Genomic DNA, 18468 nt, shown 5'->3' on the forward strand with positions numbered 1-18468 from the left:
TGTGTAATGGTGTTTATGAACACCACTGTTCCACTTGGATATTTACGGTGAAACTCCACAGGTGCTTGCAATTTTTAGTATAAACCCTAATTTTGACCTAATTTGCACTTTCTTTAAGTCATCCAATCTTTTTGGGTTTTCCTCTACTTAACCATACAATCTTGCCTGTTTTTCTCAAAATATAATCCATAAATTCAAGTTACTCTATCTTCCACCAAAATTTGTGCATATCCCCAAGGAGTATGTTAATTTTCCTTGAAATCCAGTAACTGATTTATGATTTTCTAGGCATGCACCAAGAAAACAACTACATTGCTGTTCTGAAACTTAAATCACAAATACAACTGAGTTTTCTAACCATAGCATGCAGAACAGAAGTAAATAAAATTGAAGACTAACATATGCAACACTGGACACACCCAGGAAACCCCAACTTTGGGGAAAACCTGCAAATTGTGTGTGTTTCTCTATTAGCTTCAACAAAAAATATCTTCTGAAATTATTACTAGGCTATACTTCCCTTTTACAACAAAAACTCTTTGAACAACTCCCAATAAAAATCAAATACCTCAGCAAATGACTCGACTTGTATGGCTTGCACACTTTTGTTGTTGTACGGTTGCATAGTACGACCTCTCTGCGAACTTGTATGTGCTGTATGACCACACAATATGACCTCTCTCTGTGCGCTACTGCATGCTATATGACTGCTCTAATGTTGAGCTAAGATAAGGGCTGTTCGACCCCCTCTCTCTCTCTCTATCCCTCTTGGTCACTAATCTTGCTATTGACTGCTGAAACCCTAATATCCTCTTTGCTCAGCTAACACACGCACACAATATGGCAGATCAAACTAATCACTTTTGCGACCTATTTTCACTCGTAAGTCGACCTGGGCCCACCACCATCTTCAATGGTTGAGATTAACTCAAGAGGAAGGGTTGAGATCTAATTACATGTTGACTTTGGCCTTTTTATTTTTTCCTAAGTCCAACATCAGGAAACAATTAAGTAAGTTAATAATCTGCTAAGTGGTTGTCTTGTGGGTTCCTTTGCTAGCTTTGACACCTAGGCAAGCAAAACCCTTGCTGCTCTACTCCAATCAACACTCCCTCTTAGAGAGGAAGGTGTTATGCACTACACCCAACTTGTCTTTGAGGTAAACAAATCTTCCCCTTGGCAAAGCCTTGGTCAAAATGTCTGCTGTTTGCTCCTTGGTTGGTATATATTGGAGTCTAATTGTACATCTCTGAACAAAATCCCTGATGTGATGATAGCATATCGCTATGTGCTATGAGCGTTCGTGAAACACTGGATTCTCATAGAGCTTGATGCAACTCTGGTTGTCACAGTGGATCACGGTGGGCTCTAGCTCCTATCCAAACAAGCCCACGAGTAGCTTTCTCAACTAGATAGCTTCGCGCTTTTGTGTAGCTCAATGCAACCAATCTTTGCTTCTGGCTGAACCAGAAAACAACCGTTGATCCAACACTGAATGTGCAACTCAATGTGCTCTTCCTATCTGTGGAACTCCTTGCCCAATCTGCATCAGTGAAGCCCTCAAGCCTCACCTCATCAACCTATCTATACCACAATCCATACTCTATTGTCCCCTTGAGATACCTCAATATGTGCTTGGTAGCAAACCAATGCACCTTGGTAGGCTCAACCATGAACTGGCTCAAATAGTTAATTGCAAAACATATGTCTGGCAGTGTGTTGGCCAAAAACATAAGTTACCCTATCAATTGTTGGTAGAGCGTGAGGTTTACTCGCTCCAATCTAGATTGGTTAACCTTCCTCTAGTTTGTGACCAGATGCGTGGTTGTGGGTTGGCAATCCAGCATGTGGAATCTTGTCAAAATCTTTAGGGCATACTTACCTTGCCCTAAGAAGATCTCCCCACTGCCATAGTGCATCAACTCCATATCCTTCATCTCAAACTCGCTTGCAAAATATCTCTTGCGTTCTTGGATGAGCTTATCAGTGCTTGTCAAAATCAGATTGTCCACATACAACACTAGAATGAGAGGCTCACCTCCAACAATAATGTAGTAGAGGTTGGGGTCCGCTTAACTCTTAGCGAAGTGTAATCCTTGAAGGTAACTGTCAAGACAAGAATACTATGCTTGTGGAGCCTGTTTGAGCCCATGCAAGGCTCTCTTGAGTCTACACACGTGAGTCTACTTGTCACATGTCTTAAACCCCTCTAGCTGCTCAATATAAATCTCCTCCCCAACAACCCCTTTGAGGAACGCTATTTTAACATCCATCTGGTGGATCTTCCACCCCATCTAAGCTACAATGACTATAATGGTCCCGACAGACAAATATTTGGCCACCGGGGCAAATGTCTCATCGTAGTCAATGCCTTCTACCTGTGAGAACTCCTTGGCCACAAATCTTGCCTTGAATTCCTCAATGCTCCCATCAGCCCCATGCTTGATCTTTTAGACCTAGCGAGAGCCCACCATGTATTTTCTCTTTGGCCATGGATCCACCTCTTAGACCATTTTTCATGATGGAGGTATACTCCTTCACCATGTTCTCTCTCCACAGCTGCTGGGTCGTTGCCTCCTGGTAGTTGGAAGAATCGACATCCAATAACTTTGTCATGAGTGCCATATACCCTATGTACCTCTATGGTTGTTTTCTCTATCGAATTGATGTGCTAGGAGCACCAACTTGCTCCTATGCCTCTTGGATCAATTGTGTGCCCATCTTGTTCTCCTCTTCCCTATGTTGGGAGTCCCTGCCTGAGTGGGCTCCACTCTCTCCTCCACTTGCGTGTCCCCCTCATCCTCAAGTTGCTTAGCCTACTAATCAATGTGTACAACTATAGTCTTTGGTGTTGGTTGAGCATCTTTCTTGGGAGCTTGTTGCTCCTCCTCCCGCATTGTACCCTACTCATGCTTTAAGGACTTCCTCAAAGCCCTTTCTTCCTCAAACTTCACATCTCTCCTGATGACTGTCTTCCTAAGTGTTGGTACATATACCTTGTATGCCTTTGCTGTCTTACTGTAGCCCATGAAGATGCCCTTCTTTGCTTTAAGCTCTAACTTTGATCTTTTCTCTGTTGTCACATGGAAGTACACCAGGCTGCCATATATCTAGAAACGTGACATGTTCGGTTTCTTGTATGTAAAGGCCTCCTCTTGGTGTAGCTCGCCCCAACAATTTATATGGGCTTCGATTTCGTTAGAAAACTGTTGTATTGCATGCCTCAACCCAAAGAAACTTGGGCAGCCCCTGGTCATGCAACATGGCTTTGGCTGGTCCACCTATTGCCCTATTTTTACGCTCTGCCACCCCATTTTGTTGAGGGTTATTTGGTGTGGTCAACGCCCTCATGATGCTTTCCTTGGCACAAAGCTCCTTGAATGCATTTGAGGTGTACTCCCCATCGTTATCTGACCTCAACACCTTGATTTTCTTGCTAGACTGATTCTCACCCAAGGCCTTAGACTCCTAAAACTTTGAGAACATTGCGTCCTTTTTCTTCATAAAGAATATCCTTTCTTGAGTGATCATTTATGAAGGTGACATAGTACTTGTACCCCATGAGGGATACTGAAGAGAAGGGACCACAAACATCTGAATGAACAAGGTCCAAGATACCCTTGGCCCTATTGTCTTTGCTAGGAAAAAAGGTTTTGGCATACTTTTCAAGTGTGCAACCCTTGCACACCTCATGCTAGTCCACGCTGCATTGTGGCAGCTTTGTTGCTATCTCCTTGAGAATTTTCAGTGCGCCATGGTGTAGATGTCCCATGCGCCTATGCCATAACTCTCCAAGCTCCCTGCTTGAGTCACGACTTCGTCTGCTAGTAAATGCTGCGGTTGTCTCAAATTGCAATTTGTACAGGTTCTTCTGTCTAACCCCACTCTGCTTAGCCACCTTGGAGTCGAGGGTTTTATGAAAACCCTATGTTTTCTGAAGGTCATCTCGTACCCCTTATCCTCTAATGCTGAAAATGAAATGAGATTCTTCTTGAGCGTTAGAACGTAAAGAACATCTCTGAGAAACAAAGGGTTTATTGACTCCCTCTGAAATCTGATTGTACCAGTGCCCTTGGCTTGGTACTTCCTGTCATCTCCCATCTCAATATGGAACTGCATGTCCTTCTCTGTCAGTAGGCTGAAGTAGTTCTTGTTCCCCGTCAAATGACAGGGTGCACTGTTATCTATGTACCATAATCTAGTAGCCGCCAAGTTTTCCATGCAAGCAATAAGTGAGATCTCCTCAAAATGAGAAGAGAACTCGTCTATCTCTGTAGAGGCTGCTACTTGGTCCTTCTTGGACCCTTTCTTCTGGTTAGGGCACTTAGTATCATAATGCCCAAACTGGTGGCACAAAAAGAACTTGATCTTGTTGAGATCTTTCTTCTTCTTTTCTCCGCCGGGGCTCAGCTCACCATGACCATTGTTCTTCTTGCCCTTTGACTTGCCCCCCTTACCAGCTAGGGAAAATTTCTCTTCATCTTTGATCTTAGTACGACACCTTCGCTGAGCATGTGTGTGAAGTTCTTCTTGGAAACAATCACCCCATAATTGCTCCCAGTTCAGAAGCTTCTCCCTGGCACATATTTCATCCGTAAAAGTTTCCCAAGCCTTGGTGAAACCCATCAGGGCAAAACTCACTAGGTCTCTATCTGGAACCGTTTCACCTACACCAGCCAGCTCGTCCCTTGGGTAAAGTTTGTGAGGTAAGACACCACAGAATCTGACTTAGACTTTCTGATGGTCCTTCCTTCAATACTAGCTTGCCTAGGTTGATACTTGAATGGTTGATCCACCAGTCATAACAAATCAGATGGTCCTTAGCTTAACAGAGTATCCATAAATGTGATTGGTGTCAAAAAATATGAAATTTCTAAAAAATTGAAGTTTTCAAAAATATCAAATATCAAATCTTGAAAAGTATCCTTTTGAACAAGTAAGAAATGGGTATTCAACACATCCCTTGTTAGAAATATGAATTTTCTAAACTTAGAAAGTTTTCCGAAATGTGCCATTAAAGAATTTAAAAATACACTTTTGAAGTTCTTTCCTTCCTATGCAGGTGCCAAGTATTGCATGACACATGAATACATGGGAAACATGTTAAACTTGTGAAAATGTTGAAAATTTCATGAAAGCGCCCCTTCCAGTGTTTAACTCTGAGAATAAAGATCATTGAACATGTACTAATCCTAGAACTGCCGACGCTGAATCAATTACTAATATCCATGAATTGTCGATGATGAGTCAATCTGTAATGTCCCTTTTTGACTCCTAGAAGCAAAAGGAGGTTGAGTCATAACCTATCTAGATCCCATGGGCTATTGATGGAAAATAAAGGGGTCACCATAGTAAGATAAATGATAATTAAATTAAAGGGTTAAACAGTCACTTTCGGGAAATTAAGTGACCCATGGTATTACCCATGGTTTTGGGAGAAGGAAATTATTATTAAAAGGGTGAAGGAGACTGAGGGAGGACATGAGAAGATTTTTTGAGGAAATTGGTAAGGAGCTCTAGGAGCTGTCGGGAAAAGGGGAAACCCTAGTATTTCTAGTTTTGGTGTTGAAAGACACACCCTAGCCAATTATTGCATTGCAAGTTGTTATCGTGGCCAAGAAGATTAAAATGGCGGACGATTTCATCATCCATTGTGCAAGCTGAACTCATTGCTTTTCGAGGGCTGAGTTTATTCTATTGTGGGAGCTGAGTTCATGTTTAGCAGAGACCAAGTTTGTGGGATTTCTGGGCCGAGATCATCTTATCTTGCAGGCCAAATTTATCCATTTGCATGAACCAAATTTATTATGATTACTGGGGCTGAATTGGTGAATTGCAAGGCTGAGCTCGTGGGCTTTATCACTGGGCCGAATTTCACATTTTGCTGGGGCCGAGTTGGCAAAGTCAGAAGCAAATTGAGGAGCAAGGAGAAGCCAAATTTGCCTATTTTCGAAAGGGACATCAAATTTTATTATTGCTGGGTCGAATTTCCATTTGCCGTTAATATACCAGAGGGCCAAGTTCAGCATTTTCTGAAGGAAAAACACATCTCTCTCAAGGGGCAAACTACCTGGCTGATTGGGGCTGAATTTGCTGAAGCTAATTGGAGAATAAATTGTTGGGTTGGAAAAGGCCGAATCAGAGGCAGAGTTTCCCCTCCTGGGCTACAACAGATGAGCCGAATTTTGGAGCATATTACCTAGCCGAGTTCAGTAGAAGGGCCAAATTGATTTCCAGGTTTATTCTCAAAGATTTATGTATCATTCCTCCAGTTCCTTCAGTAAAATGGTGCTGGTCTTGCATCATTTTATCTCTGTGTTTGCACATTTCTTTAATTGCTGCTGTTTTTGTGTGGATCTATGGAATTTTTGAGATAAAATTATCATGACATAATTTTTGAATTAAAACCTTTGAAATTCTTGCAAAATTCTTTTATGACACGTGAATGCATGGAAAACATGTTAAACTTGTGAAAATGTTGAAAATTACATGAAAGAACCCCTTCCAGTGTTTAACTCTGCGAATAAAGATCAATGAAAATGTACTAATCCTTGTAAAGTACTTACGTATTGTTGATGAATAACAGACCTGCAAATTGCTGATGCTGAATCAATCACTAATATCCATGTTGTCGATGCTGAGTCAGTAAAGATGAAATTTTGTGAAGTTCATTCTGAGTGATAGCACTCTTTACGAAATAAAAGTCAAAATTAGTTCTATTTCAAGACTGACTTGTGATTTCCATTTTTTTTTGGTTTATTCTCACTAATGAGAGTGTTACCTGCAGAAGATGTTGTTTATGTACACTTTTGTCAATGGTTTCTTTGTGCTGATTAATATAGCTTCTTAATGAATTGAAATTGATCTCCTTTCTTTTAAATGGAAGCTGTACAAATTTTGTGGTGTTTTTATTGGTTTCTTGATATGATTTTCTGGGTATTGTTTCAGGCTTTCTTTGGAAATCAGAGTAGACAAATCGAAAGCTCCATTCTTAAGTTATTTTGAAGAGATCGATTCTTAAGTTATCTTGAAGAGATTGAGACTAAGGATTTGTTTGAGTAGAAAAACTGAAGATAGTCCGCTGTCTGATTAACTGTCCCTTTGTGTTGTTATTTGTAGTTCTTTTCTACTGGTGAATTTTGGTCAATGTGTATGGCTGTATATTATGAGTTTATGGCAGTGCTTTTGTACTTGTGAATTTTTGGTCAAGTTCAATGGGTGTATGTTCAAAGTTTATGTGGCAAGGATATAGCCATTTTTATTGCTAATGGGTTGGAACACGGTAGTTGTTAGATGTATCAGCATTCAATCCACTTGTACATGGTTGGCAACAATAAAATAAGAAGCGTAATTTTCTGAAGTTCATGACATTTTCATGTTGTGTAATTCTCTTTGCTGTTATTTTTGAATAGGTAAAAGCAGTCTTTGATGCAATAGCACCAGCAGTGGGTTTATCAGTAGGTTTGGCAGTTGGACAAACTTCATTAGCAGCTGATACTGCTCAATTCATTAGGCACCGTAGGAATTCCGTGCAGAATCTTAGTGATCCTACGGGTATGGAGATGGCTACTTCAGAAAGTTCTGTTGATATTTTGATAGCTACGCCTGGAAGGTTAATGGATCACATTTCCAGTACGAAGGGTTTCACACTAGAACATCTTTGCTATTTAGTACGTTGAACACTATTGCTATTGACAATTTTTTGAATGCATATAATGGAATTTCATCACTAATTTTTGTACTGATGCAAAAGTCTATTCCTTTGTTCTCTGTATGCACACATGGGCTTGTCTTTGAAGGCTTTGACTTATCAGATCCAGAATATTAATTGAACGCTAATAGCAGATTTCCTCTTTATGCTTTTCTTGGGAGAAAATAATACTTTTATTATACAGAATATTAAATGTGTACATAAAGAAGGTTAGGTTACCTTATTTAAGTCAGTGTTGCAATGATGTTCGGATAGGCATCCATAGATATATTTTTGGCATCTTGAATGAGCAAAAAGCCTTTTGCTTTGATTTGTTACTTACATTACCTAATGACAACTTTTAATTAGCAGAAGCATTGCTAACAATTCCTTCAAAAATATTTGTACAATGCAGTTTTCAGAGTGAATAAAGAGTTCTAATGTGTATACGACACGATAAGGCAACATAAAGATTGGGGGTTGGGCTATTTACAATTTCCAATCAATGCTGACCTCTATGGATGATCCCTTCAAGCATGTATGAAGATTGAGACATGAGTTTTGCTAAAATCTCTTGGGCCCTTTTTGATTGCAGGCATCTTGATGCAGCCACCTTGTCTTTGATCCCTTGTACTTGCTTGTGGCCTCACCTACCCATCATCTTCCTTCGTCACCTTTGCGGTACCTTCCCCTCCACCCTTTCCTTACATCCCTGTCCCTTCTCCCTCAGCTGCAACCCCCCTCTTGTCATTTCCACATGTTATGGCCCTCTCTTCCCAATTCATAGCCTCCCCATTTCCTCTCTTTGTGACTTTCCTAGCCTTCATTTTTTCCTTCTCAGTGGCGGCTCATTGCTGTCTCTCTTGAGGCCCAATCCTGTGCCATATAACCAATGGCAATTTGTGCTTTGAATTTTTTTTCCTTTTCTGGGAGAGTTCCACTTGGCAATGTACATAATGCAATGCATATTCTAAAAATATACTAAAATCTAAATTGCAGGCGCATGCATACTCTAGCACAATTATCTATTTTCGATTAACAATCAGATATATTTCATTAACATACATCTAAAAACATTGCAACGAAAATAAAAATAATAGAGGACAAATGCTTATCTTTAAAATTGTACAACTGATTGCAGACCTTCGATGTTGCACCCAACGATAGACCCCCCATTGTTCATTTCTTTCAACAATGGGTCACCCTCGAGTTGGGGCTTTGATTCCATGGGGTATCAAGATGAACTTGCCCAAAAACCTGGTACCATGCTCGACAACCTCCAATCGACAATCTCCAATCGACAATCTCGTGGCTTCAAGGAGTTCCACTGCCCTCACAGGCCTTCCAGGTTCCCTTCCAGGCACCCTTCCAGGCCTCAGCGAAGTTACCAACCTCGACAACCTCCAAATAGTAGTCCTATGGCTTCTAGGAGTTCCATTGCCCTTCCAAGCCTTTTAGGCACCCTTCCAGGTCTCCATTTCCACCACAGACTCCATGCTTCTATGGCCCTCTTTCCAGAATCCTTAACAAGAGTCATCCGTACACGTGCCACAACATAGGAAAATCCCTTGTGTGTGTCCTTCACTGTGCCAAACATGCCCCTTTTGTATGCACGCTTATTTTTTCCACTTGGCATTCACCCAAGCCCCTTAGTGGACTTTGGTTATATGCATGGGCACTTTTTATAATTATTAAATCATATAAACCCCTTTTCACTCATCCATGGAGTCTTAGCCCCCCATATTTTTTTGTCTTTTCGGTCTGCAACCATTTATTTTATTAATATACATGTGTTACATAATTACATTACCTAGCCTTCTAGCCTTAAAATATAAAACATGTGCATACGGGCACAATAACCCCATAACACATATACACACGTACACATCGGCGTCGCGACCCTCGAAAGATGTCCTTGGCTCACCAGCCTAGTTCTGCATATACATGCTATTTACATTCCATGAGTCGAATAGGGGTGTTACATTTTGCACCTCGCCCCCCCGCCCCCCTTCTTCTTTTATTTAGACATTGTCCTCAATGCAATATAAATACACATATATACAATAGCTCATTCAAAAAGATGAAGGTATTCCTCCCTCATCATATCCTCATGCTCCCATGTAGCATCTTTAGGACTGAAATGGGTCCACTGCACTTTTATTGAGGTGACGGCTCGATTCCAAAGCACCTTGACTTTTCTTGTCCAAGATCTGTATTGGTTGGACCTAAAATCCTCCCTCGGGCTCCACCTTAATCATATTCCAATCAATTACATTGTTAGCATCAGGAACATACTTTTTCGGCAATGAAATATGAAAGACATTATGTATGTGCTTGGATGCTAGTAATGCAATTCTATATGCAACTGGATCGATCCTTTTTAGAATCTCAAACAATCCACGATATCTCGTAGTTAACTTTGCACAACTGCCCAATTTTAAGGAAATTTCCTTGCCTTCACCCTCAAGAAGACATGGTCACCAATGATGAGTTCCCCGTTTGACTTGTTCCTATTTGCATAACTTTTTTGTCTAGGCAACCTTCAAACTTTCTTTAATGTTTGCTACTTGCTCTTACATTTCTCCGAGAAAATCTGGACCAACAATGACCCTGTCAATTGAACTGTCCCGACTTACTGGTGTGTTGCAGTTCCTTCCATACAACGCTTCAAAAAGGATCATCTTCAAAGATGCTTGGTACCCATTAGTATAAGCAAATTTCACCAGGTGCAAATATTCTTCTCATTTTGATGGTTTGTCCATCACATACATCCTAAACATGTCCTCAATGACCTAATTAACTCTTTTCATCTGTTCATCTGATTTTGGATGGTAGGATGTACTAAAATTTAAATCAGTCCCAAATCCCTTAAATAATCTTGTCCAAAAATTGGACATAAAGTTGGGATCTCTATCTGAAATGATTGCCTTGGGCAGACCATTCAACTTGAAAATTTACCTCGTGTAAATCTCAACAATATTAGTTGCCTTGTGTTGACTTCATTGGAATGAAGTGGGTAGCCTTGGTGAGTTTATCCACTAAAACCATGATGGAATCATGTTGCTTCATTGTTCTGGGAAGATTTGTAATGAAATCAATGCAAACAATTTCTGATTTCCATTCAGGAATGGGAATTGGCTATAGCAACCTCGCTGGGTGCTTGTGTGCAATTTTAACCTTTTGGCATTACAAACACTTGGCTATATAACCAACCACTTTTTTCTTCATACCTGACCAACAATATTGTTTTCTGACTGCTGAGATTGTCTTTTGATACCCTGGGTGCCTAGCATAACGCAATCTATGCATCTCACTTAGCACTAAATTTTCCAGCTATTGGGAATTCAACACATAATTCCTGCCTTAATACAAAAGAAATCCATTTTCTTCCATTTTATAATCCCTATATTTGGGATGTACTTTGCCTTGCTGTAAGTTGCTTTTTATTTCCATATATTGCTGATCTGAATTCCAACCTCTAAAATTCTTATTTTCAAATCAGATTTACATGTGCTTATGGCTGTAGCATGCATTGCATGCACCCTCTTGTTGAGTGCATTAGCCACCTTATTTCCTTACCCTTTATGTGCTTAATTTCAAAGTCATAATCATCCAAAAATCCTTGCCATCTAATTTGTCTGGCATTTAAATGTGGCTGTCCAAACAAATGCTTTAGCCAAATGTGGTTAGTTCTTAATTCAAACCTCTTTCCATGAGGTAATGCGTCCACATCCTCAGTGCATGTATAATGGTTGCTAGCTCTAAATCATGAGTGGAATAATTCTTTTCATGCTCTTTGAGCTCCCTGGATTCATAACATATCGTATGCCCGTTTTGCATGAGAACTCCTCCAAGTCCTTCTTTACATGTATTTGTGCACACAAGAAAGTCTTTATATGGGTCAACTATCTTCAATATAGGCGCAATTGATAACAACCTCTATAAATGCTGAAAGGTTTCTTCACATTTATGAGACCAATTATATTTGCACCTTTCCTTTGCAAGGAAGTAATAGGATGGGATATCTTAGAGAACCCTTCAATAAATCTTCTATAATAGCCTGCTAAACCCATGAAAGATTTTACCTTTTGCCACGTTCTTGGGTGCTTCCCACTCTTTAATTGCTTTAATCTTTTCTGGGTTTACCACTATCCCTTCTTTTGAAATAATATGACCCAAATAATGGATCTTTCTCTGATAAAATGAACACTATCCCTTCTTTTGAAATAATATGACCCAAATAATGGATCTTTCTCTAATAAAATGAACACTTACTCAACTTGGCATATAACTAATGCTCCTTGAGTACCCATACCAACATCCTTAAATGCTCTTTATGCTCTTCCTTAGATTTTGAATATATGAGGATACCCTCCAAAAACATAATCACAAACTTATCCAAATAATCTCGAAAAACACCATTCGTGAGGCACATGAAAGCACCAAGGGGCAGTAGATAGTCTGAATAGTACCATTACGAACTCATAATGTCCATATCAACTTTGAAATGTTGTCTTCCTGATTTCCTTTTCCTTAATTCTTAGTTGATGATATTAGAAAATACCTTAGCTCCTCTAAGTTGGTCAAAGAAATCATCTATCTTTGGCATTGGATACTTATTCTTCACCATGACTTTGTTCATCTAATGAAAGTCGCACAATCTCAGTGTGCCATCCTCATTTTAAAAAAATAAGACCGGGGCACCCCAAGGTGATACACTTGGACATATGTACCCTCTTCATAAGAGCTCTTCTAGCTGTATTTGCAATTCGTTCAATTTTGTGTGCCCACCCTGTATGGTGTTTTGGACATCGTTGTAGCTCTAGGTACCATGTCTATAGAGAAGTCAATGTCCTTTTTTGATGGTAATCCTGACATTTCCAAAAACACATCTTACAATTCCTTAAGTATTGGGTGGTTGCCCATACATGGTGCTGGATCTTTAGGCATCTCTTCCATGTGGGCTGCATAAATTTGGCACCCTTTTCTAAAATTTTCTCTAGTTGCGCAGATGACATTTCTTTAACAAAAATTGGCCTTGGTATTTTCTGCACTTGCCCTTGTTTCCCTTCTTTATCCAGGCAAGTAAATGTTTTGTTGTAACAGTTTAATAATGCATGATGCTCTTCCAGCCAATCCATGCCAATTGGACAATCATACGATCCTAGTGGTATTATGTTTAGATCTGCATTTGTATCTAGTCCATTCATATTAATGGGACATTCCTTCACCGATTCTCTTATCCTTCTTTTAGATCCTGTAGCTAACTGAACTAACCAGGCCCTGCTATGCTTCGTTTTATTCAAGTTAATTTTTTTAACCAAATTAGGATCAATATAACTGACTAGCTCTAGAATCAATTAAAATAGCGATGGGTTGATTATTTAACTTACCTTCTACTCGATCATGTGTGCCTAATGTTCAGTCTGCCTGTTAACCAATGCTGCATAAATTCTGGGCATGCTTCTACCCATGTCCTCCATTGTATCAACTCCTTGAATGTGGTGTACAATCCTCAATTTTTCTTCTTTGTGTGGATAGTCCGTATATTTGTATTCTCCGTGACAACCTTAACATCTAACGGGTTGAAATTTTGGTTTCTTGCTCAATGAATCAACCACCTTTTGTTCACTATGTGCTGGTTGTGTTCGTTGTTTTGCTTGAGAATCATTTTTGAAAGATGAGGGTTTGAACCCTTTCTTCCTTTCTTCCATCTTGCTTCTTTTCTTGTCATCCCAAGTCCTTTGGAAAATTGATTTCTTTTACCCCATTCATAGAGGTATTCTGCCTTCCTCTTAGCTTTATTGAAAGTCTTCGGTTAATCAAATTTAATTGTCACTATAAAATGGTGGTAATCCACACAGATACCTTTGTCTTTCCAACTTTCCATCTCTGATAAATTCTAAATACGTTAATAACTGGATGAATTTCTGGCTACATACCTCCATTGTCTAGTTTGAGTTCAGAAAACTCCTACATTTTTCTCGCATAATAATGTTTAGACAAGTACGTCCTTTGGAAGTACCTTTTAAATTTCTTCCATGAAGTCCTCTTTTCATCTAGATGTTTTACTTCCTTGAGCTGCTCCCCACCATAAATTTGGTTTCCCTTTCAAGTGATATATGGCAATTCGTGCCTCTAAATTGGAAGAATAATCATGTAGCTGAAGGCACTTTCTCATTTCCAACAACCGAGCTTCTACATCTTCTTCCTTCTTATGCTCACCATTAAATGTAGGTGGCTTTATCTTTCTAAGTTCCTCTTGTAAACTGTGCAGGTCTGGTTTCCTTCTTGGCCACCTAACTAGTGACATGCTTGAGCTACTTTATGATCTTGAGGATACATGGGTTCTCTTAGTGGATTTCCTTGATGCATGACGAGGCTTACCAACAACACTCCTAGAGTTTTTTGAACCTCCAACAACTCTCCCCTTAACTCTTGTGTGACGTTTCTCTGCTTTACTAGAATCAAACCCATGGTCTATTCTCATTCGCAATTTATTCAAGCTTTTTAAAATCTATTTGTTGTTGTTCTCTTATCCATCTTTCATCATCAACTTTATAGCTGAGCACCTCCATTTGGAGACTCCTCACAGTCTCTTCCAACCCTCTATCTTCTGGCTTGTCCATTCCATGACCATTTGACTCTGTTCCATCATCACCCATGTTAATGTTCATGGCCTTGACCTTTTCTTCATGACTGTAATACATCCGAGTATCCCCCATACTCCTGGTTCTTATTTTTGGCCTTGCCTTATAGGACACCTATAGCCTTCTTTTGAAAATTTCAGGATATTTCCCACCTCAATCCAAATTTTGGGTTGGTAGGAGTATTTGTCATGTCCTTTCTCACAAACATTAGTCACAGGGTGCAGCTACCCATTTTTGGCACAATTTTGACTTAGGAGGAGGACAACACACTTCGATTTAGGAACTTTGGGGCAAATTCGACTTTATTTAGTAGTTAGTGGGATGTTGGGACCACCCACATGGGGAATTCGAACTTAGCCATTCGATATGCTTGGAGGGAAATTGAATGGGTGGATGGAGGGGTCCACCTGAGGCTAAGGAGGCCCAAGGGAATATAAGGAGGGATCAGCTCTCATTTTGGACTATCTTCTACATTTGCAAACAAATGCTCACCTGTACGCTTTGCTATTTAGCAAGTCTACCCACTGTTTAGCCACGAATCTCTTACGTTGGAGATTCAACCTCTACTTCGGGGGACCATCTGTGCCCGCTCTAGGGATGCTGTTCTAGAGGAGTTTCAGGGAGTCAGGGGCAGCAACATTCTTCAGTCATCAGCGCAGGAAGGGAACTGTGTATCTCTGGGCAGCGAGAAAACACGCAGGAGGAGTTGAAAGCCAGTAGGGGATTCATTACTTGCTGGGAGATCCGAGAACTGAGGAAGCAACATAGTGAGGGCATTTTCGCTGGAGTTTGCAGCTAGGTGGACCAACACATCAGTAAGTCACATTTCTGAGCAGATGGACAGTGCAGAGGCCATCCAACAACAATTTGTGGTGACTTGGGGAGTAGCTGATCTTGGCCGAGAACCATCCAGGGAGTTATGAGTTGGATAGCATATGTAAATCCAACATTTTGGAGGAGTTTCTAGAGGGATTTGCAGGCAGTTTCAAGCAGGTCGAATTTGGTAGCCATAGCTGGGGTGAGGCTTTAAGGGGGTTGAAAAACAAAAGTCAAAACCAACTAAAATCCCTTCTGGGTTTTTCTGGGTTTCGGCCAAGGAGTTTGGGGTTAAAAGGATATAATTTTTTGGGCGGTTTTAGAGCACTTTCCAGCTAGTCAAAGTTCAGTAGTGCAATAATTTTTTGGGGCAGCGCAGTGCAGAGTGGTGCAGCAGCTGGGCAACCTTTAGCTCAGCCATTTTCCCACCTGGGGTTGGTCTTGCTTGTTCATTGGGACAAGCTCAAGTGCACCATTCCAATATATATTCTATTTAACCTGCAAATTCATAATAATATGACTCAACAATTCCTTATTTGCAGCGTTTCCATGGATGTTTGATGTGTATTTCATTTTTATATTCTGTTGCATAGTTTATTTGCTTAATATCACTTGTATTCCTACTTAGGAACATTACAATGGTATCAGAGCCTAGTTCTTGGCTCAGCTGTGGGGATTGTCTCCTATGAGAGAAGAGGACCAGAAGAACATCACCTACTGTAGATAGAGGTACAGGAGCAGAGAAAGGGAGTTGGAGATTTCTCCAGACACGGAGGACAGGGGGAAAGTAGTGGCCAAAGAGGAGGAAATGATAGAGCCCAAGAGCAGGGAGGAGATGGCTTTCGACAGCCTTCTGAGGGCCTTGAGTGACTTGGCCAAGGGGCAGAAAGACATGTTGGAGGAGATCAAGTCACAAAACAGAGAAAGGACCACGCCTAGAGGGTTTCTATTTGGGGAAGCTTCCGTGGCCTCTCAGCGTTTCGATCACCTCTCACCAACAACGCAACGCCCTTCAGTCAGTGTGTCGACTCGGGCTACACTACCTTCTTTCATGCCAGTGGCACAAATCGAGCCTACAAGGGAGGAAGATCCTCCCCAGATGGGGGATTACTTCAGAGAGTGGCAGTTTATGGATGAAGACTTCAAGGAAGCCCTCTCCTTCAGAGATTACTGCAAGCTCAAGTAGAGTGAGAAGAACAAGGGGTACGGAGGACAAGGGACCCAAAACTATGAGCTGTAGAGTACCATAGGGAGGATGTATTTTCCTATGTTTGATGGCACTGCCAAGTGCACAACTAGGGCTTGGGTTGAAAAGAAGGATACATACTTTCAACTCACCTGGATGACAGAGCAGGAAGCCATTAAGATGGCCATGCTGCACATGGAGGGGGAAGTCCATGATTGGTGGTGTCATGGCTTGACCACCCTAGGGCATGCCCAAATAGTTTCTTATGAGGACTTCACCCAAAGGGTGGTGGAGTGATTTGATCAGAGGGATCTGGAGGCTTATTTCAGAGAGGTGATACAACTACGCCAAATAGGCAACCCAGAGTAGTACTTTTCAGATTTTCTAGGAGTGTCAGTGATGGTCCCGGATCTATCCGAGGCAAGGAGGGTGTATACCTTCATTGAGGGCTTGCTTGAGCCCCTGTGTGGACTAGTGAAGTCATGCATACCCTCCATGCTGCAGGAAGTAGTCTTGTGCGCCAGAGATCTACAGGGGGCCATCCCCAAGTCTAGAGCACCATTTCCTGCACTAACCCCTTTCCCACAGAAGGGGCATGAGACTAGACCCCCACCGTCGAGGACCATACAGGGATGGGGGCAGTTAGATGAGGAGACATGGAGGGACCTCTGGAGGAGGAAGCTTTGCTTCACATGCAGAGAGCCCTGGGCACCTGGCCATAGGTGCACTGCAAGTAGAGCACACTACATTGAGGTCTTTTCTGACAGTGACCAAGAGGATGAGGTGGAGCAGGATTGCGGTGGGATAGATGGAGAGAGTCCGGTAGACAGAGGGCCACCACCACCACCTCCACAGGGAGGGGAATTTTTTGCCCTGGTAGGAGGAGTCCTTGCTTCTTTATGCGAGATTCCTAAGTTTTTGACACTGAGGATCAGAAGTACTGTACAGGGACAAAGGGTGTCAGTGTTGGTGGACAGTCGGGCTACCCACAATTTCATAGATGCCCAGCTGGTCCAAAGGAGGGGCCTCACCACAATAGAGTTTGAGGGTTTCTCAGTCCTAGTGCTAGGTGACTGTACCATCCAGTGCACTAGATATGTGCCCTCCTTGACAGTAGTTATGGGTAACTACTCGATGACGAACCACTTCTTTGTGGTTGATGTGCCAGACACCAATGTGATGATGGGTGTCCAATGGTTGTATTCCCTTGGGTGAGTCACAACAGATTGGAGGAAACCAGAGATGGAGTTCATTGGGCCAGATGGCAAACTGGTAGTCTTGTGAGGCATGCAGTCTTACCCACCTCAGAGTGTTTCGGCCCACAGGATGGAGGCAGGCCTATGGCATGGGGACATTGCATGGGAAGTTGAGTTGAGGATCTCAGAGGCTGGGGGATAGGCGCAACCACCACCAACAGACATACAGGCTTTGCTGGACAGGCATGCAGTAGTGTTCGGGGACATTCCACTCGGGCAACCACCAGACAGAGGATTTGAGCGCACCATTGAGTTGAAGCCGGGTGTACAGGCAGTGATCACTACTACTTACTGGCATCCCAAAGCCTATAAAGACGAGATAGAGAAGGCCATCCAGGAGCTGCTTGCATTGGGCCACATTAGGCCAAGTTCCAGTCCTTTCGCTTCTTTAGCAGTGCTGGTGAAGAAGAAGGATGGAACACTTCGGATGTGCATTGACTACCGGGCCCTCAACCGGAAGACTCTAAAGAACTAGTACCTTCTTCCCCGCATTGATGAGCTGATGGATGAGCTTAGAGGAGCCAAGTACTTCTCTAAGATTGATCTGCGTTCAGGGTACCACCAGATCAGGGTGAGGGATTAGGATATCCCTAAGACAACTTTTCGGTGCCACTATGGGCACTTTGAGTTTCTGGTCATGCCATTTGGGTTGACCAACACTCTGGCCACATTCCAGTCTTGCATGAACCATGTCTTCTGGGGACAGTTGAGGAGGTTCGTTCTAGTGTTCTTCGATGACATTTTGCTCTACAACCAAACATGGGAGGAGCACCTCCAACACTTGGAGGAGGTATTGCGCATTTTGGAGGAGCAATAGTTTTATGCCAAGCTGTACAAGTGCGAGTTTGGGTTGACAAAGATGCCCTACCT

At 41.7% G+C, this 18468-nt stretch overlaps 1 protein-coding gene across 2 annotated transcripts in view; it reads left to right on the forward strand.

Moving 5' to 3' along the window:
- The window catches only part of RH1 (RNA helicase 1), a 367146-nt gene that overhangs the window by 196655 nt on the left and 152023 nt on the right, over positions 1-18468 (forward strand). For both annotated transcript variants that reach the window (XM_089404445.1, XM_089404446.1), the window contains one exon: positions 7413-7670. In XM_089404445.1, coding sequence (XP_089260571.1) covers positions 7413-7670 — 258 coding nt within the window. The remainder of the gene's footprint in view (positions 1-7412; positions 7671-18468) is intronic.

The sequence above is a fragment of the Pinus tabuliformis genome, chromosome 2_2 (assembly GCF_031772625.1).
Source record: "Pinus tabuliformis cultivar Carrire ecotype Pingquan chromosome 2_2, CPIR1, whole genome shotgun sequence".
Classification (NCBI taxonomy): domain Eukaryota; kingdom Viridiplantae; phylum Streptophyta; class Pinopsida; order Pinales; family Pinaceae; genus Pinus; species Pinus tabuliformis.